Source organism: Thalia democratica, chromosome 3 (genome assembly GCF_965202585.1).
Source record: "Thalia democratica chromosome 3, ktThaDemo2.hap1.1, whole genome shotgun sequence".
Lineage (NCBI taxonomy): Eukaryota > Metazoa > Chordata > Thaliacea > Salpida > Salpidae > Thalia > Thalia democratica.
This window is the reverse complement of record NC_139167.1, coordinates 91,798,269-91,824,053: the sequence shown is the minus strand read 5'-3', so window position 1 is coordinate 91,824,053 and position 25,785 is coordinate 91,798,269. Positions and strand designations below refer to the sequence as shown.

The window sequence follows — 25,785 nt, the reverse complement described above, 5'->3', positions numbered from 1 at the left end:
CAAAAAATGCGACATGAACTGAAATGCGTTACAAAATAAGTCACAACACTAAATGTTATGCTGACGTCATTATTATTCACACAAACTTTCAATTAATTTCAGTACATTTGTATTATGAATAACCTCGACTATTGAATTTATTTAAGATTTTCTCAACTTGCTAATTTTTAAAGTCGTAAAATATACGGCTAACCAAAAAAGGTATACTCATTATTTCAGCTGGAAAGTTTTATTATCACAAGTTGTGAAATGTACTTTTTTTAATATCGAGAAAACTAAAAATACAAATATATACATGAAAATACCATTCAAATAAAAATTAAACACATTCAGTTTTTCAAAAAAAAAAAAGAATTTAAAAGTAGCAACATTTAAAGTTTTCCACCTAAAAAATTGTGGTAAAAATCTAGTACAAAATATTGAAAATAGTAAAAAATATATAATAAAAAACTAATGAAATAAAATAATAAGTATAATTTGATTAATAAGAATTTTTATCACAAATTTTAAATTAGTTTTAATTTAAAAAATAATATTACACCAAAACAGATTTGCGCAACTTTCTAAAACTTTAAAAGTTATTATTTTTATACTTTTAAAAAATATATTTGAGAACAGATTTAAATTATTAGCTAAAGTTTGAAGAATGTCAATTGTTCTATAACATCGATTCATTAAGTATTTAAGGCAATTTAGTTAGTCTGTTATAAAGCTTAATAATTATAAAAACGTGTAATACATTTGTGTTCATGTAAAAAGAACTAAAAAACACAAAGCTTTTAAATCTAAAGAAATGGTGGATTAAATTAATAACGTAACATTTTGACTGAAATATATATAACTTGAAAATAAATAGGATTAAGTAATTATGCAATAAAATATAACAAATTTATATTGCATTAGTATCAAAAACATTATAAAAATGTTTCTAGATTTAGTAAAGAGTTTTAGATATAAGTACAAGTGTACAATTATTTAAGATTGATAAGTATTTTGAATTATTTAATAAAAAGTTCTTAATGTCATCATGCCCAAATCAACAAAAAATCTAATATATACATTGTATGAACTTTGACATTTATTTTTCGTTTTATATTTAAGAACTCATGATTAATAAACATATTCTAAATTACATAATGTGAACTAAATTGTGACAGATTAATCATTTATATGTTTAAGAATTGTTAAAAAAAATCCAAACTAATAGTTTTATAACTTTAAAATGTACGACAGAATATGTAAAATATTTATGGTATTAAACAAATAGTTGAGTTAATATTTTATTCAAGAAATTGAAAGTTCTTCAAGTTTAGTTAAATTTTTTCATTATAACTTTTTATTAGTATGAGTTATAAAATAAGCTATGTACACTTTATTATGGGCGTTATAGAGTATGGAGTCTTGTTAGCCGTTTCATGAACGGCTTCAAATAAAAATCACGATAAAAAATGCAAGAATGTTTTCGATAATTTTGTAAATTCAAAACTATTTAATCGTTTGTATGCGATCAAACTTTTGTGGTACTAGTTATGACGTTAGCAAAACATTTATAATGCGAACTATTTTTTAACGCATTTTATTATTTGATGCAATTTTTTTATGATATGCATTTTAGTTTAAAATGCGAGTGTTTTTTCATCCTTTTTTTTTTGTTTTGCAAGATTTTTTTGTAATGAAGTTTAAAGTTGCAGTGAATTTTTTTTTATAACAAAGTTAAATTTATTTTCCAAAATGTGCGCAACTTGTTTCATAGTTGATAAATAACATGATATCCTATACAGCTCTTTACTCTTTTTAAATAAGGTAAAAAGTAACTTACATTGAAAATTAGTTTATAAATAGTTATATTAATTGTTTTTAAGGAACTAATTATACTTATTTTTAAACATTTTAATAAAATTTTTACTACTATTTTATACTTGTACATGTTTTGTAGTTAAAAATAATTTAGTTTATGAAATGTTAACACGCCTAAAAGTATTGAGTAACTTTTTAAATAAATATTTTATAAGTTATAGTGCACATGTTTTTATTATACTTATTTTACTACGAAAGCTCTAATAAGAATGGTCAAACTGAAATAGTTTTTTTGCTGTTTATATAAATACAAAATATTGTCTTAAAATCATTGATTTAATAGTTAAGCTTTTGTTAGTAAAACTAAATATAACTCAATTATATTATAAACTTATTATGCAGTAGGGATTAAATTTAGCTTAATTTGTAAGATAACCAGTGAAAACATACTTATCTACTTTAAAGATGGTTTAACAAAACTGTTTCAATCTTAAATCGGTTAACATAAGTCTGTAATATTTGTTTTTAAGTTTAAAATGTATGTGTTACCAAAACTCTTTTTATTTTAGTTTTTGAAGCATAACTTAAAATTAAAATAAAAACTATCAAATTAAATTAAAAATATAAATTTGAACTTACCGAAGCTGTTCAAAATAATGTGAATTTTTAAAAACGAAAAATTATAGAAAACAAATTTAAACAATTACTTTACATTTTTATAAATTAAGAATATAATTCAGGGGTCGGCAGGCAGTTGATGGTCGCGGGCCAAATTTCAAGTTTCCAAAGTCTTCACGGGCAGCAGTTTTAGTTTTAGTGACATTTGAATAATATTTTGGTTTTAGTTTCAGTCACAATAAAGAAAGGTTTTACTTTTATTTACCATATTTTTTTAATGACTTTTAGCTATACAAGGAATGCCTATTTTTATTATTATTTATTAGAATAGATTTTACATTGACTAATATACTTAAGTATTAATTAATTATGTACTTTCATAGGCACTTAATAAGTTAAACTTAATACTTTTGTAATTTTACTTACGACCTAACTCTCTATAAAAACCTAACTTGAAAGACAATCCTTTTTTCATATTTCTAAGAATATTTACTTCAAAAAAAGTTTTTGCGTGTTAAGTAATTTACACTCATTAGAAAATTTATTAATTAGTAAACTAATTAAAATTAATACACGTTTGTATTCCAGAAAGCTAAAACAAATTTTTTAACATAATTAATTCTCGAATATTTTAATAAAATATCTTATTAATAATTAGTATTTTACTAGTTGCCACTTAAAAAGCAAAAATGTCTGAGTTGTATCAAACCAGCCTAAGTTTATTAAAAGTTGGAAAAGCTAATAAATAGTTGTTAATCAAGCTTAAATACCAACTAAAACTATTATCATTATCAAAAAGTACACAAAATGTAAGAAAACAAGAAAAAATTACAATTAGTAAACTACACTACAGTCATAAAAGTTATTCTGAGAATTGAAAGATTTCTTTAAAGTGATTGAAATAAAAGTTTCACACACACCTGAATTTTCAAGCTTTTAAGAAAGCCTATTTGTGTATAAACCCAGCTAAAATAAAGTTCACAACATAAAGAAACAACGAAGTTTATTAATAGTGAATAAAATGCATGCCAAAAAAATATAAGTCAGCTGGAATGGACAATTAAGATTCTTAAACAAACTTAACAAAAGTATAAAATTCTATTCAGTCATTAGCGAAGTAGAAAAACTTATTTTTTATTAAGCATTTTAGCAATTCTTTATCTGAAATAAGAATGTTGTATTTATGAATAGTAATTGTAAAATATAAGACGAGCTACAAGAATAAAAAATACTTAAGTTAGGAGTTATTGCGAGAAACGATAATAAAACAAATCACCAAAGTCAGTTTTCCAACAAAGCACATGATTATCTTCAGTAACTACAGAATGATCAGAAAAAATTGTTAAGGCAAGTTATAAAATAGCAAAATTTATTAATTAAAATGATTTACCGTTTATAATTGAAAACTTTTCTAAAGAATATATGTTGGCGGTAATGAAAAGCTTTTGTTTATTTCTTCAATGACAACTAGACGTCGTGTTTAGGAAATGCATTAAGGTTATAATCGCATAAATCAAATAAGGACTTTAATCAATCTGTTAACATGAGAGCACTGATAAAAAAAACTATTGCTTATCTGAGAATTTTTAATAGAAATGTTTTTACTAACTTTGAAATTTTAGTAGAATTTCTTGGTTTAGTTTCAAAGCGAAGCACAACAATCGTCGAAATTTTACAAATAAAGGTGCAATGCACCAAAACAAAGCTTTTGGAAATACAATTCCTTCTTTTATTTTTAGTAGAAAGTTTAATTATAGTTGAAAAAAATGTCTTAACAAATATATCAATATTAAATAATACTGTTAAGCTACTTTTTTATTTTCTAATACAAAAATATTTTTTTAGTAAGTTTTTTGTGTCAAATCGAAATTTTATTACTTTACATGTAAAAATTGTTTAAAATTCCAGGTTTTTTCAAAGTTTTTCGAATTCATTTTTTTATCCAGAATTTTTAAGCATAAGTTTTCAAATTCAAAGCTTTTCCGGGATTCAAGTTTTTTGGCAATACTGATTGTTAACACTTAAATGTACACTATAATATAAATTGCATTTTAAATTATATTAGCTGCATGACTTAAAATTTAACATATATTATAGCTCAAACTAACACTGTGGATTGAGCAAAACATACATCATAAGTTTAATTTTCCACTCTTTCAAGCAATAAAGCAAGCCTGAGTCAACAAAAACATTCCTGATATTTTTGTATACAAAAAGCAATTCTAGCCAAAAACTTAAAAAATGACTTAGTTGGCCTGAGATTTAAAGTCTTCAAATAGTGATAGTCTGAGTGTGTGACAATGTTTAGTTGTTTATTTGCTTGAATTTGAACTGTTTTGATTAATAATGTACAAACTTAATAAACTTACCACCCCTAAATTTAGTTTATATTGAAAAGGTAGCTCAAAAACACAGCAATTGTGTGTATTGATATGCAAGGCATAAAAATTAACTAAATTTGACAAAAAACATGTTTGAAAAACAAAAGTATATACCTAACAAAAACTATATCAATTTATGTCATATATATTGTTTTAAATATGTGTGAACAATTTAGATATTACATGTAGAAACAACAATGTTAGAAAACTACGCATAAATTAAACTTTAACTAACTTAGGTATTAAATAAAAAGTAGTTTAAAGTACAAGCATCTTTTAAAGGTGGTGTGCATAGAAATTAATTCGAAGTGCAAAGAAAACTTTTAAAAAATTAAAATGTGTCAAAACAAAAATTAAATAAACCTTATTTCTTATAACTATGTTATGTTAAATGTTTATACACTAAAATATTTTATTTACAAATAAAAAATCTATAAAGGAAACTTAGGTATAAAAAATATTGAAAAAGAATATCTAAGCTATAACGAAATGACACTTTAGTTAATTACTGTGCATTACTTTTGTACAAAATGGAAAACATTTGCATTTAGTTTATTTAATAAATTGGTATTATATTTCTAATTTATTAAATCCGAGCACTCTTTACACTCTTTTTTCAGATAATTACTTGCTGTTGTTAAAAATAAGTTATTATGATACTGAGAAAAATATCCTGTTAGAATTCTAATCTGTATTTTTCACATTTTTAACTAAAGCAGTAATTACTTCTAATTATTTTTAAATATTATACAGAGACTTAAAACCAAACTAATCAAATTAAATCGAATTACCGAAAAAATTCAACTTGATATATATTTTTGCTCAGCGGGCCACATTTACATACTCGCGGGCCACGAAATTTTCTTTCGCGGGCCGCATTCCATTCAAAAAATTAGCGTGCTCGCGGGCCGCAGATTTACCCTTCGCGGGCCGCAATTGGCCCGCGGGCCGCAGTTTGCCAACCCCTGATATAATTAGTTGTTTTTTATTTCTTTTTTTATGTTCAAAGTATAATAATTAAAAAAAAACACTAAAAAAAATATTAAATATTATGTAATCCTATTATTCAATTGATGAATTAGCAAAAAAAGCCTCATGTGTAATCCAAAAAGTTTATTTTTAATAATGATTAAAGTTTTAAAGAGAAACCAATTTAAGTTTCAAAGTTACATCCAATCAATATAAATAATAAAAATTCCAAACATTAAAACTCTAGCTCTGATAATTAATATTAGTGTTTATAATTTACAAATAGTATTTACACTTAGTAGAACAATTTTAACCTGGTTCAAAACAGCTTTAAAAGTATAAAATTATAACAAAACAAGTTTTAACTGATTTATTAAAAAAAAAATGTCTTCGAAAGGAAATATAGATGTGACTTAATTATTACGATTAAAGAATAAAAGACGTTTAACGAATGATAATTCAATAAATTTCTTATTGCCTTTAATATACAGAACAATATATCATCGTTATCAAATATTTTTATCATAGTTTAATACCTTTTCAAAAGTATATTCAGTATTAAACTAAAAAATAAAATATATAGCTACAAAATAGTTTTTTATTGATGTTATCCTGAGTTAATTGAAAATTTTAAAGAAATTATTTTTTAATAATAGGTTTATAAAAATAACAAGCTTCATGTGTGAGATAACTCAGTAGTACTTCAAAGTTTTTAACAAAATAACACTTTGTTGTGTTTTTTTTGTTTTTGTAAATAGTTTTTGTTTAACATTCAGTTTTATTTTTTATTTTTTTTATTTTATTTAAAATTAATCATGTTGTGAATTTTAAAACCTAATTTATTTCAAATTTAACCAAAAAAAATATTTAACAAGGTTTTTTTTACGTTTTACAAAAATTTTAAACAAACTGTGAAAATATAAAAAACAACATTTTTAGTAATTTCTTTTAGCTGTTTATTACAGCCTAAAAATGAATTTCGTATCGCGGACAATTTTACTAAAATACTAACACTATAAACTGATATTTTCAGAAAAGCATTGTTATTTTATAAAGTTATATCAATTAGTAAATCTACTTTTTAATTTAGTTACAAGTATTCAAATTGAAATTTTGTTAAATATAGTCATAAAAAACACATTATCAGATCCTCTGAAAATTCACAGTGAACACCACAAGATTCGCTTCTTTTTTTTATTTACATCAACGATATTACTTTAAATGCTCATATTTAAAGCGAAATAAGTCTATTTGCAGATGACGCAAAATTTTTTAGCTAGTCAGAAACTTATTTACAAATAACATTAGATATAAATCACAAATGGCTAAAAACCAGAAAACTTTATATAAATCCAAAAACATACCAAGTTTTGACCATCAATAAAAATAAACATTTCTCTATCAATCTTTTAATTAATAAATCTAAAATACCAGCAGTAACGTTTTCAAAGACTAAGGAATTTATATATCTGAAAATCTAAAATTAAACGAGCATGTAAATTATTTATATAAATTTGCTCAAAATTCATCTTATCAAGTAGTTAAAAGTTTTACGACCAGTTCTGCTAGTGTTCTTACTAAATTAATTAAAATCTATGTTCACCCTAACTTCGAATACAATAGCCAAATATGGTAGCCTTATTTAAAAAAGACATCATTAGGATTCGGTCAGTGCAGATATATTGATATTAAACACAGTTATACTTGTGTGAGGTTGAAAAATACATAGATAACTTTACACTCGCAAAAAGTTGTTTAAAGTTTCAATTTCAAACTGTTAGCATCAACATATCAAAATTCATAATTGCATGTTTTAAGTTAAAATTTAAAGTTTGGAAATTTTATCAAAACTTTGTTTTTATTCGTAAATAAAACTTTAATCAACTGCAGCTGCTAAAATACTTTAGTTTTTATTTCTATATTATTCATTTTGTTTTCAACTTATTAAACATTACTAACACATAAATGTTAGCAATAGTATATTTATTTACAAATATATATTGATAACTCAGTTTTTGTTTTAGTACTTAATGCTTAATGTTGTACTGTTTAAAGAAAAATATTAATTTATGCTTTACGTTAATAATGAACACGTAAACATTATGGTATGTATTTTAAAAAAGCTATAAAACGGTTGCTTTGTTTTGTGTGCTTACACAGTAAAATAAAGTGATTTTTTTTTATGTTAAAAATTTTTGTATATGAATGCAATATTCACAATGCACAAAAATTACTCTTTAAAAACATATTTGTATTAAAAAAACTAAATTACTTCTATGTGATTTTTGTTATTTTTTTAGTTTGATTAATTCTAAAAATATTTACTTATAGAATATAGCATTTAAGTAAAGTTTTTTGCTTAAATTATATTACAATTATAAGAATTATTTTTAGTTTTGTTAGATTAGCATTAAATTTAAAAAAATTGTTAGATTCCTTTTTTTCTAAAAACAAATAACCATCAAAATATTTGTGTACTTGTTATGTTTTAGTCGTAAGTTTCAAAATAAACATGAGTGTGTTAGTAAGTGCAATTTATAGACTACACAGTATTAGTTTTGAAGGAATAACTTAGTTTTCTTTAAAAAAAATCTGATAATTTGTAATTTAATTAAAAAAAAAACTTATGACGATGGATGACATAAAACGCATAAAGCAGTCACAAACCAAAGCAAAAACCCAAAGTAAACAACCACCTAACTTGATTACGACCGAACCAGCGGTAAGCAGTTTTAAGAAAATCTTTTTTCTAAAAAATAATTTGCTTTTGTCATCTTAAACATTAAAATGAATAAAAATTATAGAAAAAAGGTTTTGTATGTAACAAAGATTGTAAAGATTTTAAAGACTACAAGTAAACATATTCAGTTAAAAAAATGATGATGTAGTAACTTTACACAAAAAACAAATAATTTAGATAAAAATAAGTCGTTAAAATACGGCTAACTTGAGCTAATAATTTACAATAAATTATTTAGCTACCATTTCAACCTATTGGAAAATGAATACTTTTTTTTAATTTTTAAATCTTAAGTAAAATATTTTTTTTATAATTTTGAAATTAAAAAATGTTACTACTTTTATAATGCTTTGACTTCTACAGCACAAAAAAAATTTAAGCTGCTACTTTTAATCAGTTTTTTTTGTTAGCCCGGTCATGAAACTAAGGAAGTTTCCTTTTTACACATTAGAATATCACCCTTAGTTTATCATTAAGTTACCGTTATAAACAAAGCACATACGAACATAAGATTTTGCTCTCTCGAAAAATTAGAGCACAATTACTTGTCGAAGTGTAAATAATGTCAATCAACAATGATAAATTATTTTAAAGCTGTTGCAGGAACAGCTAATAACTTAAAAAAGGAATAACTTACTGTTCACACTCAAATCAGTGATAAAATAAACTAGGTTCTAACTAGTTTATTTTCTAAACTAGGTAGATAAACAGTTTTAAAACAAAAAATACAAAACTATTACTATTAAAGTGAAAAAAGCTAATCATAAGCGAAATCTAACTGTTAATATTTAAATAGTTAATTTAGTAAAACAGTCTTCAACTAATTAAACACGAAAACTGTTCATACCAAATTTAAAATATAGTCACATAATTGTACTAATTATCAATTCAGCTGTGTTAATAACAGTTTTTAAATATCTAAAAGATCATGAAAGATAAGTTTACAAATGAGTTGATTTTATAATAAGCAATTAAAACACATTGTTTTTGATTAAAATTATTACGTCAATACTATAACATTTTTTTTTAACTTCTGCTAAACATGTTTTTATTAAATTTGTTTTTTTTCCCATTCTTCATTTACATAACGATTTTTTTTTTTATTCATATTAAACTTAAGTTTTAAATGACAAAAAAAAACATTTATCAAATTGTGAAAAGGCTTACGCTTAATATTTGTTTTTATACTTAAAAAATACAAGCAGATAGCAAACTTGGATTGAAAAAATTTAATTGTCGTAGTTAATTTAGGTAGCCTCGTATTAAGAATTTTGTTAAAGTATTGTTAATAAATTTTTTCTGCATCCTTATTCAGAAAAGTAATATGAGACAGATAAAGAAACAGAAAGAATATTTTTCAAATTTATTGTTTGCATTAAAAGAACATTTAAACGTTTGAAAATCAAGTTGCTAAATAAATCAAGCTATAAGATTTAAGTCATATCAAATTTATGTATAATGTAGTATACAAGTATTAAATAATTCATATATATCCAAATCACAATTAGTAACCATATTTTAAAACAATTTATACTGTACAAACTTTCAAACGGTATTTAAAATTCTATTTTTGTTGACAAATTTACTTATTTGAAAAGAACTAGTCGACAAGTAAAAAGTAGAAACTAAAGTTTTATACATTCATCAAGCTAAAAATTTTGTTTTATTTTAAAAATTTTACACTCATATTTTATTACTAGTTAAGCTTTTACAAAATTTAAAAAATAAAAATATTCAACAAGTTTAAAATATGTAAACTCACCTCGTGCTTTATAACTTAAAATTGATAAAAAAAACAGTTTGTTGAATTTAAAATCAAAATAAAGTTTAAATAATATATTGAATTAAACAAAAGTAAAACTAATAGTTTTAAATAAATTTTTTTAGCTAAATAACTAAAAATTGTTATTTACCAGTAACCAATAAACATTAATTAAAAAAAAAAGTTTTTTTTTTTTTGTTTTTATTAGTAGTCAACAGTTTTATTGATAGTTGTTGAAGGTTATTTATATATCTTTAAATATAAAGCTACCAGAGTAAAGTTTATATTTGGTAAATTCTTATTAAAATATTCACATAATACAAATAAAATAAAATAAAAGTAAAAACTTTAAAATTTTTTGTTAGAAATTAAAATAAAATACATTTTACCTAACTCTTAGTTATAAAAAGGTAAAAAAAACTGATTTTTTTACCTTTCATTCTTTCTTTTACGTTTTTTAAATAAAATAAATGACTTTTTGCAAAACGCGGTTATTTCAATAATTTGCGATGGTTTTTTAAGTGTTGTGCTAACTTCAAATGTAAAGTAACCGAAACGTTTGAGATTCTGCTATACATAATTTAAATTGAGACTTGATGATTTTGAATTGAACGTAGCGATGCTTTTCTGATGGAATTTTTAAAGTCGTACAACTGACGACCAACAAGTTTTACTACATAAAACATTTTTCAGCTTTGTATGAATTAAATAGAAAAAATTGAGTGTTAAAAATAAAGAGCTCTACTAAAACTTTTAAAATTCAAAAAATAAGTCAATCACGTTGGCGTTTCAATAAGATAATTTTTAAGTATTTGTGATTATAAACTTTTTAACCTCACCATATGTTTTTCGTTACTTCTTACTTATTAATATCAGATTAATAAATTACGTTTTTGAAACTAAGTAGTTTTACCTAAAAGTTTACTACTTTACATAAATGGAGTGAAAATAGTTTATTTTTTATTGAAAGAAAATAGTACTTTACTATTGTTTTTTTAAAGTTAGTGAGAAATTAAATGTTGAAACTAGTTTTTTAAGTATAATAAATGTTTTTAGGTCATAGAATTTTTAGTTTGAACGTATATATTAGTTTTTGATTTCTTCAAGAAAACTTTTTGTTAGTTTTAGGGATGTGTTATTTGTAAAAGTCTGCATTAAAGAGTTAATTAAGAAAGATAAAGTTTAATTTATAAGTATTTTTTTAAAATGTATAAGAAAGTACAACATAAATAGTCCAGTTTTATTACTTAAAATAATATATGCAATATAAGTTAATATGCGATAAAAATTGAATTACAGTAACCTCTCGCTTATTTACGCACATTGTGTCAACAGAAAAAAACGCGTAAAGATACGAGTGATCATAAAGAAACGATAGGTACCAAATATACTTACTGTAATAGCTGTTTTTTGATAATGTTAAAAGCAGACTATATAGTTAAAAGCGGTTAGTTTAAAACAGATAAGGGAGTTTCCTACTTTTAAAAATTTGTTTACTTTATTTATAAATATAAAAACAAAATTTAAATTATTATAAATTAATAAAACTTGTAGAAAAATTTTACTAAATTTAATATCAGGTAGATCTTATTGTTATATATATGTGACTTATTTGATACATAAATTTATATTCTATTCTACGTAGGAAATTCAATTTATAATTAAGCATTTCTTTACAATTAAGAAATGGTGTGGTATCTATATTTAAATTTGTTGCTATAGCCTTTAACAGAAATGTGCATTTGGTGCTGTATTATATTTCTTGTAGATATTTCTTCTTTTGAACAACAGTATATAAAATATAAGAAAAATGTTTAATAAAAATTGTTTATGTTACTACAACTTTTTTTAACTTGAGTTTTGCCCACATAACGATAAACTTGTCTTGCATTTTTTTAAAGATATATTAGTTAATTTTTGAGTCGGAATGAAATTTCATGCCATAAGAATTTGGTTTAGGAAATTTCATTAGATTTCTTCTTTAGATGTTTAGGGCAAGAGTGCTGTATTATTTATTTGTGTTTTAATGTAAACTCATTATTTCATTATACCTTTAACAGAGTCATAACTCTTTCAGAATTTTAATTTAATCTCTTATTGTTAACAGAGTTTTTGTTATACTGAGGTATAACTAAATGTTTATCAATTAGTCAATGAACATAAGTTTAAGAAGCCTAAAGTTATATAGAGGTGAGTTTGCAATTAAAAGCATATTTTAAATTGAAAATATACAATAAACCTAATTTGTGCAATTAAAAAAAAAAGTTGTTTTGAATATTTTTAAAAATTTTTAAATGCATAATTTAATGAGAATGCGTAATGTCACGAGTGCGTAAATATGCGAGAGGCTTCTGTCAAAACAATCAAATTTTACAATACAAACTAAAATGCGTTAGAAAATAATCAGTAGCATAATGTTCTAATGATATCACTAATAACCTCACAAACACTTGAATTTTTCTTTTTTTGTATTAATAAGATAAAATTTATCTTCAATGCAATCTTGTGTTTGAAAACAAGCAGTATAAAATATTTTTAACACCGTAAATCGTACGGTCAACTAAAGATTCAAAATAAATAACTATAACACATGAGCTTTATTTTTTAATTGTTACAAAAAAAAAAAGTTTAGTTTAGTTAAAAATTGGCTAAATCAAAATGAAATTTTGTTTTTTATTTAGTTGCTAGAGATTATTAATAAGTCTTATAAAACTATATATTTTTTTGATTTTAAAGTAAACTGAATTACAATGCAACTTGCACTTTACAGCAGCTTTAGTTATGAAAAAAACAGTTTAAACTAATTTTAACCTATAAAACATATTGCATTATAATAAAAATTATGTATTGATATATTTATACTAGCCTGAAATAAATTAAATTTATGAAAAAGCCATAGTACTAGTAATCTGTTAATTTTATAGGTAATAAAATCTAGAACATACTTACAGAAAACCATTTTAAGTAATAGTGTTATAGTTTATTGTTTATTGAACGACAAAAAAAAGACGTTAAAAATTTTTAGTGCTAGGACCTAGTGCACAGAGAACCTTTCAGTAAAAATTTTTGTAGTCTATTTTCATTTTTTAAATTTTTGTAGTTTATCTAGCAACCATTTTCTAAAGTAATAATAAGATATTATTTACTGTTCTTGCATGTCTAAAACAAACGATACAAATAATTACAAAAATTTTGAAGTTTGCTTACTCACAAAGTGCAACTATGACTTATTTAGTTTGTACTTTTCTATCTACTTTAATGTTTAGATAACATTAATGTTTTAACAACTTTAAAATTCAAGTTTTAATGAATTTATAGTAACAAGAACATAGACAAAAAATAGTCTCAAACTAGTAAATTTTGTAGTTTTGCTCAATTTTCTTTAAAATTATTATTACACAAATTAATTTGAATTTTTAATTTTTAGTAATTCAAAAGTATCTTTTGTTGTATAATGAATTTATGATGCTTATAGGACTTTTATTCTTATAAAAGAAACCGATATTGAGTAAATCTTTACAAAAATTATAACATGCATTATATATATATATATATATATATATATATATATATATATGTATATTTTTTATTAAATTTCAACCCTTCGTGATTTAAATTTTATAATCAGTTAATGTTTTTTCCGATAAATACACATTCAAACTACTTTAGTAAATTGATCTAGACTAAAAGTTAAACTTGTCGTTGTTTTGCGAGAAATAAACTATCCATGCATTATTACAAATTAAAAAAAATTAACTGCAGTTCAGTTTGAGCTCTGCATACGTCATAGTAAAAACCCGCAAATGGTTGATCACTTGCAGTATACTTAATAATTAAAATTTTCCAAAAATAATTATTTTTGACGTATCAAGTTGATAAATTTTAACAGCCGCTTACTGCGACTAAAATTTTATAATTTTCAAAAAAATCAGTAGTAAATCCTTAATGTATTCCTAATTAATGTAGGGTAATATGTATCATTAAATAAATACAATTTAGGTAACATGATACTGAGCCGTTTATTATAGTTTAAAAAAAAAGGTTGCAAAAAAACTATTAATCTTCAGCTTTTAAAATTAACTGAAAGCATAGCAAAAAAAACGTAATAGTTTTATTTAAATATTTACTCTTATAACCTTTTAAGAACTTTTTAAGTAATTTTTTTATTAAACCATACAAGCTCAAGTACTTTAGTAATATCCGAAATAAATTAGTCAAAAAAATATGTTAGAGTTAGATAATGTTTTAATACTTTAAACACCTGAAGATAATATTACAAAATTCATTGGAATAAAATAAAAGTTTTTTAAAACAGTTAAGAAAAAGTTTTAATTTTAGTCTTAATCAAATATTATTAGCTATATAATTATGTTTTGTTGTACAACATACTGTTTTTATTTCTAAATCCTTTATAAAGTTCAAAATTTCATAAGAATTTAACACTCTAGAAATTTTTTACTAGTTTCTAACTAAGAATATTTTAAAAGTTTTTCAATATTTATATAAGTGAAAACTTTAATGCAAACTTTACTTACAACCAATGCTAATTAATTATATTATTATTAAAATTATTATAATAATTAATTTATTATAATTATTTATAAGAAAAAGTTATACAATTATTAAAAAAAGAATAGTATGTATAAATAACATTTTAGTTTTATAATTGAATATTAATATTAAGTAATATTACAAAGTAACGTTTTGAACTGTAAATTTTATCTTAAATAATTTTTTATTTGAAAAAAAAATTGTTTTAAATCTCGTTCTCTAATAATGTGTTTAGTTGTTGTTTTAGCCAGTTATTACAACTTCCAATTAACTAAGTTTTCAATAATATTTTTTGAAATTAATTTGTATGTAAACTAGTATTTAAAATTTGATAGTTTCAAGATATAATAATAACTCGGAGTTTTATTTTTTAAGTTCAATAAACTTAATAATAAAAATTTAAAACTATATTTATATGATAACGATGCGGATACCAAAACTTTAAAACTACCTAATAAAAAGCAAGTTTAACTTTAAACTATTAAAATTACTTGTATGAATCGCTGTTTCAAGTTTAATATTTTAAGCACACTTAAAAAGTGTTATGCAATTACATAAAATACAGAACACATTTTATTTTATTTTTTTTTTTAAATTAGTGTGTAAACAACTATATTGTACTTTTAAAACTATTTATTTGCTATTTTAGTGATATAAAATATTTTAAATTTTCTAATAAAAATAAAATAAATAAAAAATATTTTTCTTTTTTAAAATTTATTCTTAAAATTTTGAAGTACCATTCATTGCTGAGTTTTATATTTTAAACTAAGCTCTGCTTTTATGGTTGAAAAGTGTAAATAAGTATTTTAGTATACTTTCAAGTCTTAAACTAGTAAGTTTTATAATTTTGTAAAAATTTCTTTAAATAAATATTATACAAGTTAGTTTAAACCTTTTAATCTCGATAATTCAAAAGTATCTTTTGATTTTAAATGATTTTTTAATGCTTGTAAGACTTTTATTTTGATAAAATAAACCAATACTAAGTAAATCTTTAAAAAAACTTAACAGGAATTATAAATAAATATATATTTTTCCCTATAACACTTCTTTAATATTAAGTAATTAATAAAAAAATTAATAATTTTTTTAGACTAAAATTTAACCTTGTCGTTATTATGCAAGAGATAAACAATTACTGCATTATTACAAAGTGAAAAAAAAAGTACAGTACACTTTGACCTCTGCTTTCGTTACTGGTAAAAACCTGAACACGGTTGATTAATTGCAGTCTACTTAAATAAATTAAACTTTCTTAAAATAAAATTGTCTGACGTAAATTAAATTGTGTACAAATTTTAACAGCCGCTTACTGCGACTAAAATTTTATATTCTTCAAAATAATCAATAATAGATCTATTATGTATTCCTAATTTATGTAGGGTATCATGTAATACCAAATAAATACAATTTATGTAACATGATATTAACCGGTTAATTATAATTTAAATATAAAAAAAAACTTCAAACATTGTCAGCTAATTCATATTTAATGCAAAAACAAATAAATAAAACACTCTCTCAAGTTTTTTCTGTGATAGTTTATACGTATTACACTACTTTTCGTCAGAACTTAACAGTAGAACAAATTTAAAACTATGAATAAGTTTTTAAACAAAAACACAAAAAGTTAAAGCTAACAAAGTAATAAGCACAATAAATAATCAGTGTAAAGTAATAAATAATTAAACTCAAATACTACTAACGGATAAAAAATAGATAATTTAACTAAATAAAGACACTTTGTAATCAAATTTTTCTGTTTACACAGTTCTGGTTTCTCCAAAATTATAGAGATAGCCTCCAACTTCACGAGATCAAACACACTATTGCAGTGATGGATTATTCTAAATCTGGATATGTCATATTTCCTAGCACACTCTCTATTATTTATTAGATGTTCTGCAACTGAAGATCTTTTTGCTGCGTTTTTTGTTGCTATTGTCTTAATTTCAGGTTCTTGTTCGATGAATTTCAATACACAAGCAGGTAGATGTTCTTTTATCCTGGTTTTTAAGTGCCTAGAGGTCTGACCGATATAGCTCTTTTCGCAAGAGCAATTAAACTTGTATACTACACAACTTTTGTCTTGGTCTGGTATCGGGTCCTTCAACTGCACTTTTAATAAAGATTTTGAAAGAAATATGACTCTTGGAAGCACTTGATTGAAAGATGTTTTTGTTAAGTCTTTTAGTTTGCTCTCAAATACTCGTGGTTTTTCTCCAATATAAGGTAGTTTTAATATTGCTGGGAACTTCTCCGGTCCAAATAGCCTGGGTTGATTTATGTTATTGTGGTGTGATTTTATCACCTTCTTAATCAAATCTGGTGGGTAACCATTTTTTATTAAAATTTCTTTTATTCTCTCAACCTCTGAATGAAGTAATTCTTTCGAACAGATTCTGTATGCTCTATGGTACAGCGTTTTGATTAGGTTTACTTTTCGTTTCTTACTACAAAACGATTGGTAGTGTAAGTATTGCCCAGTGAAAGTTGTTTTACTATAGACATTCGTTGAGAAGCTTGTTTTATCTTTTATTATTAATATATCTAGAAATGGCAGCTGGTTGTTCTCTTCTACTTCTCTAGTAAAAGAAATCTTTTCATGTAAAGAGTTCAATTTTTGAAAAATAGCTTCGTTTTCACTTTCTGTTTTGGATATAACCAAACAATCGTCAACGTATCTTTTGTAGACAACCTGTGAAGACAAGTCGTCAGCAATTTTGGATTCTAAATATCCGATAAAAATATTCGCTAGAGTAGGACCCAAAGGTGACCCCATGGCTACGCCGTCTATCTGACTGTAAATTGTATTATTGAAATTAAACTGTACATCACTTGTTGCTATTTTCATCAGCTTTATAAAATTATTCTTCTCTAAATTAGGTTTTCTTATTTCATATAATTTGTCAGCACTTATCTTAATTGATTCTTCTAGTGGTACATTTGTGAACAACTGCTTTACGTCAAAAGATGTTAAAACTGTATTAGTTGATTTAGCATGTCTGATCTTTTCGATAACTTCAAAAGAGTCTTTTACAACGAATTGTGAGTAATAAGCTAAAACTGGTTTTAATAAAAAATTAAGAAATCTGGCTAATTTGTGTTGTGGAGACTTGATCATCGACAGAATAGGTCTAAAAGGAATATTTGGTTTATGTAGTTTTGGAAGGCTATACATCCTTGGCCTAATTGAACCAACAGGTTTAATGGCCATAAAAACAGATTGTTCTATTTCTTTATTATAAACCAACTTTTTTAGGAAATCAATAATTGATTTCTCTATTTTATTTAAGTTGTCAAATTTATTGGTCGCTCCCAACTAAAAAACATTAATCTTAAGCTTTTAAAATTAACTGAAAGCATAGCGAAAAAAAATCAAAAACCTTATATCTATTTAAAAAGTTTTACTTTATAACCTTTTAACAATTTTCTAAAAAAGTTTTTTATTGAACCATACAAGCTCAAGTACTTTAGTAATATCCAAAATAAATTAGTCAAAATAATATGTTAAAGTTAGTTTATGTTTTTAATACTTTAAACAACTAAATAAAATTTTACATAAACTTATTGATATAAATAAAACACTGTTTTAAAATAGTTAGAAAAAAGTTTTGAATTTAGTCTAAATCAAATATTAGTGATATTATTATGTTTTGTTGTACAAACTTTTGTTTTTATTCTAAATCCTTTATAAAATTCAAAATTTTTATAAAAATTTAACACTATAGAAATATTTTATTAGTTTCCAACAGAGATTATTTTTCAATAGTTATATAACTAAAAACTTTAATAAAAACTTTAGTTATAACCAATGGTTACTAATTGTAAAAATATTTTTAAAAATCTTAATATATAAACATAAAATTATCGTTTTATAATTGTATTTTAATATTAAGTAATACTCTAAAGTAACGTATTGAACTGTAAATTTAATTTCTTTTTTTTAAATTAGTATGTATGCAAATTAGTATTTCAAATTTGAATAGTTTCAAGAAAAAAATAATAATTGGCAGTTTTAATCATTTAGTTCAATTAACTTAATAATAAAAATTTAAAATTGTTTTTATATGATAACGATGCGGATACAAAAAATTTAAAACTACCTAATGAAAAGCAAGTTTAATTTTAAACTATTTAAATAAGTTTTATGAATCGCTGTTTTAATTTTAGTTTTTAAGCAAATTCCTAAAGTGTTATTAAAGTAAATAAAGTACATAAAGCATTTTAATTTTCATTGTTCAATAAATGAAATCACATTTTAAGATTTAAATTTTATATTTACTTGAAGCAAAAGAAAACATTGTAAAAAACTTGTTATACTTAATTTTCATAACTCAACATTTTCAAGACAAAAGTTATCAATAGTTTAAAAAAAAAAATTCGGTTTTAAACATGAATAAAAGTTCAATGCAATTTGTTGCTTGTGCTTATTTAAAGAAAAAAATTATGTACTGGTTATTAAATAACACAATTTAGATTTATTATAAATTTTGAGAAAGACTAACTTAAAACAAATTTTGATTTTAAAATAAGTTTATGTACATTTAAAATTATGCACATATTTTTAATACTTAATTATTAAATATTAAGTATTTAATTTTATATGAATTCAAAATTTGAAGATAAAAGTAGTTCAACTGTATATTATAAACGTTAAATTGATGATAAACATAATATTTTAAGTCAGAATAATATTCAGGTAGTGATTTACTTTTACATAAAACATTAACAAAATAATAAAAATATTTTAATAATTTTCTTTGTAAGCTCACTGCCTCGTTTAGATAAGTTAAGGAGTTTTAGTTATGGTCAATTAAAAAGATTAATAAAGTAAATAAAGCCAAAAAGTTGTATAAAAATTCAAAATTTTTAAACTGCTTATATTTTGGTCACGACAAACGCATATCTTCTTTTTTTTATCAAAACTATCATATAAACAACTTAATATTGTTTTCACATGTCAATCTAACTAATACACATAAATCGTCTACCAATTTCATTAAAAAGATACTTTCATACACGTTTCAAGTTATTGTACTTTAGTATCTACAATATTTATAAATACTTTATTAAAATTATTTTCACTAAAATGTTATGTGAGCTGAGTAAAACAAAGTACGACGATAATTTTAAAAGATGAGTCAAAGTTTAATACATTATTTAGTACTTTTAGTCTTTTTTGAAGTAAGGCAATTTTTGGGAATATAAAAATTAAATAAATATATTGCGTTACTAAATAATTTAGTTTTAAATATATCTTTAATTATAACTTTTTTTAATCGACTACAAACACTGTAACATAAAAAAAATTGTTTTAAGAACCTTTAAAATTAAAAATTAAAATGTGTTTTGTAAAAATTCAGAGGATTAACAAAAACAAAATTCAGGGTAGTTTTCAGTTTAACTTCAATTGTGTTACAAAATTAATTGTACTATAAATTACAAAAAAAAGTAATTAAAAATAATAGTAATTACTTATAGTAAGTTGTATTAGTAAAAGTAAACTGGAAAATAACTTCTATAATAAAGTTATCTGAGTTATACGTTTTTTTTTTAAATATTTATGATTAAAAATTAACCGAGGGTATATAGTTAAATAAGGCGATATTTAAGAGTAAATAAATTATAAATACTGTTCTTACGTCATATAAATTCCTAAAAATGTACAATTTATTTATTATGATACATTAGTTAATATAAAGTATAAATTATATATTTAATTGTAAAAAATTTTTAAATAATAAATTAGTTAAAATTAAAGTAATGTAATTTTTAGTTTTGTTCTTATATAAAGTCGGCTGATAATAATTTAAATACTTAATTATAGTTTGTACATTGTTTTTATTCAAATGTTATTATAATACGGCTAATAATAATAGTACTAATAGGCCTGCTGTCAGTTAAATCCTGTTATTTGTACTGTGAATATAAGAACTGGAAGGTTATATAAACTTTATAACTACAATAATCTCAATTGATAAGCAGTATTTGCATTTCCTAATATGAACAATCAATTAAACTTTCGCTTTTAATGTAATCACATTAGTGTATTAATTTAATTGTTTTATTATTTATTTATTACCAGCAATTAAATCAGTTTTCAGCGCCAACAACTTTAAGGTCTTTAAGCACACTAGTGAGCGCAAATTTTTTTTTTAAATTTATTTTATTATTTTTAATTGTGTCGGGATTTATTATGTATATGTATTATATGCAACTCACAAAGGTTCGCTCTTGTATACTTTTATTTACAATGGATTTTACGATCATTTTACTCTCGTGCAGAATTGTCAGTCGTGAAAAATTAACCTTCCGTTCAAAAGTGAGCTTTTATGTAAATTAATTTTATCAATTTACAACTTTTAACAACTATATGTTCAGCTCAGTTTAGAAAATAAATGTAGGGATATTATTGCAATATATTTTAAAGTAAAAAAGTTTAAAGCTATAAAAAATTATGTTTTTTTGTTTAAAAATTGTAACTTTCTTGAAAATCTACACTAGTTATATTTTTTTGATATTTGAAATAAAAATATAATCATTACAAGTGAGAAATTGCTTTCTTAAAAAAAAAAAAGTAGTTTTTTTCGGTTATGATTATGACTTTTATTTATTAATTTTTACTTTTTTATACTATGTAAAATTTCTTGTTATTTGCAATTTTTTCATATTTAGATTTAAAGTAGATATACCAACATTCTTTAGGTAACTATAAGACTAAAGTTTATCTTAAATTTTAGAAATAATAACGTTTTATAACACACAAACATTTAATATATGATGTTTTAAACGTTGCATACTTTTAAGCAAAATAAAGAGAAAAAATATTTTTTTTTAACATTATAAAACTAAACTCACAAAATCTTGTATGAAATAACTAATTATAGCATTTATAGTTTTTGGCACAGTTTAAAGAAAACATATAAGTGTATTTATAAGCTGTTTTTCAAACAGCTATGGTCCAATAAGGTATTAACAAGTTTAAACTATATTGAATTTGTAGTCAAAATAAGTCTTCAAACTTTTTTCACAATGTGTCGGTTGTAGTATTTTTAAGTCGTTTATTATTATTACTTAATTTGATACAAAACAACTATAAAGGATTTTTTAATCGGTGATTTTTATTAACAAACTGATTGTTTGTTTGTTTATTTGTTCAATTACTAATAGTTACCAAAAGTTTTATTCAATTTAATTTTGTTTTATTGATTTAATTTTTGAAATAAAATAATAAGTTTGTATTTACAAATGAATGTTACTTTTAATTAATAAAAGTTACTTTAATAGTTTTTTATACAATCCATAAAAATACAGTCATGGTCGAACACTTTAGTTTTTACTATTTCTCCAACTATAACGAAAAAATTACAATTTAAATGAAGACATTAAAAGAAATTTAAGCTTTTCAAACATAGCCACTTTGATGTTTATAAATAAAACTTAACGCTGGTAAGTTGAGTTTCACTAAAATCAAATAACACTAGTAACAGTGACATTAAAGTATCTAAAAACGATCTAAATAACTGAACTTTTTATACTAACAAATTATTACTTTGAATATCAATAATAATACATTTTTGATACTGCTAAAACTAAGCAAACAATTGTTATAAGTTGTTTGTGATACGACTGTAAAAAAAACTTTAGGTTGAAAGTTTAAGAAATTAGGTTGAGAAATATTTTTTGTTTGAAACTGATATTATTAAACATAAAAGAAAAAAAAAGTACTTTTTAATCAGAATGTAATAGAAGAATTTTAAAGTTAAAGTTGTATTATATTTTTCCACAGAAAAAAACTTAGATTAATTTTAAACTTTGTAAAAGTCAAACTGTCTATATATAGGATAGATAGTATTTAATTACTGAAGTTTAACCAAAGAAGAAGGCTTTTATACGCGGTAAAAATGTTTTGTTCATAAACTTTTATTTATGTTCTTTTATCAAACATCATGTATATTATAAATATCTATTTTGTATATATAATTAAAAAATAAAAATGCAAAAACGAAATTTGCTAAGTTTATGTAACATTACAGTACAAAAAAGTTTAAATACGACTTAAATATAACTTAATAACGAAAAAGTATGATTTTAAAACTCTTGTTTAAAGCAATTGAAAAAATAAACAAAAGTTTAAAGTCAATTATTGTTTTTATTAATTTTTATTTTAGCTATCATTAAACATCATAAGAATATAAGAATATGGAATTCAAGTTAAATATCTATTTATAAATTTAGAAATTGTTAAATTAACATTAAATCGTTAATTAATAATTCAATGTATTTTATTTGTAGGCATGGTTTAACAATTTTTATATAAATTTTTAAGTACTGCAATTTCCGTATTAAATTAGATCGTTTATAAACGTAAAAAGTAAACTATAAATATAAAAATTATTTAAATTTTAAAAATTTATAAATAATTAAAAAAAATAGAATTTGCAAAAGAATTTAATACATTTAAATAGATGCCATTTAAAATATCTTTAACAAAACTTATTATATCAATTAGTTCAAAAAACCTATATTTTTTTATATAATCGATTTAATTTTAATTTATGAAACTAGAGATTAAAATAAATGTTTATACTTTATAAGAAATTTTATAAAACAACAGAAAAATGCTTAAACTTTACATAATTATACGTAATAACTTAAACTTAAACTAAAGTTTTGAAGTAAATAAACGTACATTGTTTTTTTATCTAAATCATGCTAAAACAGATAAATAAAACTTTGAAAACAAAATTAGCATTTAGCAACTATATAGATCTTTTAAGCATGAACTTTATAATCTAAATTTGCAGAATCTACTATTACATTTTAGTAAATTTAGTGCTAGACTCGTTAATGGTTTTTAAATTGTTTTCACATAACACAACAACGCTTTTTATCCAATAAATTTACCAGCTTTTAATATATTTGTAGTGAATATCTAACTTATGCTTGTAAAAAGAAAAGGTACTAGTAGTATAAAAAGTTCCTTAATTTTAATAAGTGTTAGTATATATTTTAATTTTAAAACTAGCTTTTTTTTATTAAATTCTTACAACATTTCATGATAAAACTATTTTATGTAATAATATGAGTACTCGTTAGTCGTCAGTTCAGTAAAAATTCAATCATTAAAACATGGCTATATTCATTTAGAAAATAGGAAAGTTTTAGTTGATTACATACATAGCAGGAATTCTAACATTTGAGTTACTTTACTTCTGACGTCAAATGAAAACTTGAAAAACTGGCGCGAAATATTGAAGTTTTTTGCAATTTCGCAACTTTTGCGTATCACTTAATAATTTTATTTAAGAAACGTAAAAGAAAGTAGGAAAGGAAAAAGCTGTAGTTTTATTTTATACTTTTCGCTAGTATGTAGTTAGGGATAATTTATTATATGTAAAATTCTAAAAAAATATTTTATAAAGTTTTATTTATTAAATGTTTTGTATTAAGTAAATACTTAAATGAGAATTTTATAGACTATAAACTATATTTTTGTACCTTTATATCAAAAAAATAATTTTCAACAATTAATAGTAAAATTGTATACTACAAATAATGAAGAAAACTTATCAACTTTCATTTTTAATTAATGTTATTTGATTGCTAGTTAATAGTAATTTCATATTTTGGCTAAATACATTACGTAAAACTATGTAGTTTTACTTTTGTTAAAACTCAGTTTATTATTTGAATAAATTTTGTTTTCAAATTCAACATGCGTTTTTTTATTAATTTTAAGTTATAAAGCACCACGTTAATTTACGCATCTTAAGTTATAAAATATATTTAGTTTTTAAACTTTGTAAAAGCTTAACTAGTAGTAACATATGAGTCTAAGTTAATAGTAATACTTCAAAAGTGTGTATTAACCGTGTTAATGAAAGCTTTAAACAACATTGTTAGATTGGTTACCATTATTGTAAACATTCATTTAATATGATACTATTATTTTTAACGAGTTTTTGTTTTATTTGAATTATGCCACAACTTAATATATTTATATACTTATAAGTAATACTGTTGAAACTTCTATTTCTTAGACAAAAATTTTTCAATAAAAAGTTTATTATTATCATTTCAGTAGATTTAAACAAACATTAGTAAAATGTGAACTTCTTGTTTTATACTATACATCTCAGGTCATAAGTACTTTTTTGTACAGTCTTACATTCTTGGTTACTATTTTAACAACTAAAAAACATTATTTTTTAAAACTACCTTACTTAAAAGTTTGTATTTTATATTAATCATTTATTTTTAAAACAAGAGATTTTTGTTTTCTGATAGGTATTTAAAATGCTTGAAGCAACTTATAAGTACGAAATTTTATATATATTTTAAGTAACTTACAAAGATTACAATTAAGCTTAAATATTTAAAATTTTTGATAAATAAAATTTTAATTATTGATAAAAAAAAAACGTTTTAAGTACAATAAAAGTATAACGTTTTAAAAATGGCGTAAAAGTTTATTTAATTAGTAAACATTTTTTTTCTTTCTATTTTGCTATCTTCTTAGTTCTAAGGCTTTACAACTTGTTGAGTTTAGTTGTTAAATTTAACAAACTTTATATTAAAAAAAAACAGTTAAACGGTTTCTGATGTTTTCAGCTACCAAAATAAAAGCAACATAAATTTTAATAATAGTTTATCAAGAAGTGTTTTTAAACTTTTGAAATTACAAAATAAACTTTGAAACTAATTATGAACTACACAGAAATGATAGTTTACAATTATTTGAAAATTATCTAAATGTTTTCATAAGATCAATCTGATTTTCAGAAAAGGGTTAATTACTTTTACTTAACGTTTTAAAACTATATTTTAACAGCTTTTAATTTTTTGAATGCAGTTGGTTCTTTCTTTGATTATTCAGTTCTTTAAAATATATGTACATATAAAATTTGTAATGTTTTTGTGAGTTTGAAGTTATAACATCATTACATTATCTTAAGAGA

At 22.3% G+C, this 25,785-nt stretch overlaps 1 protein-coding gene across 1 annotated transcript; it reads right to left on the bottom strand.

Moving 5' to 3' along the window:
* Window positions 1–16,014: 16,014 nt before the first annotated feature.
* Window positions 16,015–18,038, bottom strand: LOC145832650 (uncharacterized). Its single transcript, XM_082939950.1, has 2 exons — window positions 16,589–18,038; window positions 16,015–16,028 (listed from the first exon to the last, which is right to left on the bottom strand). The coding sequence occupies exons 1-2, from the start codon at window positions 18,036–18,038 to the stop codon at window positions 16,015–16,017; spliced, it is 1,464 nt and encodes a 487-aa protein (XP_082796076.1).
* Between the last annotated feature and the right edge of the window lie 7,747 nt (window positions 18,039–25,785).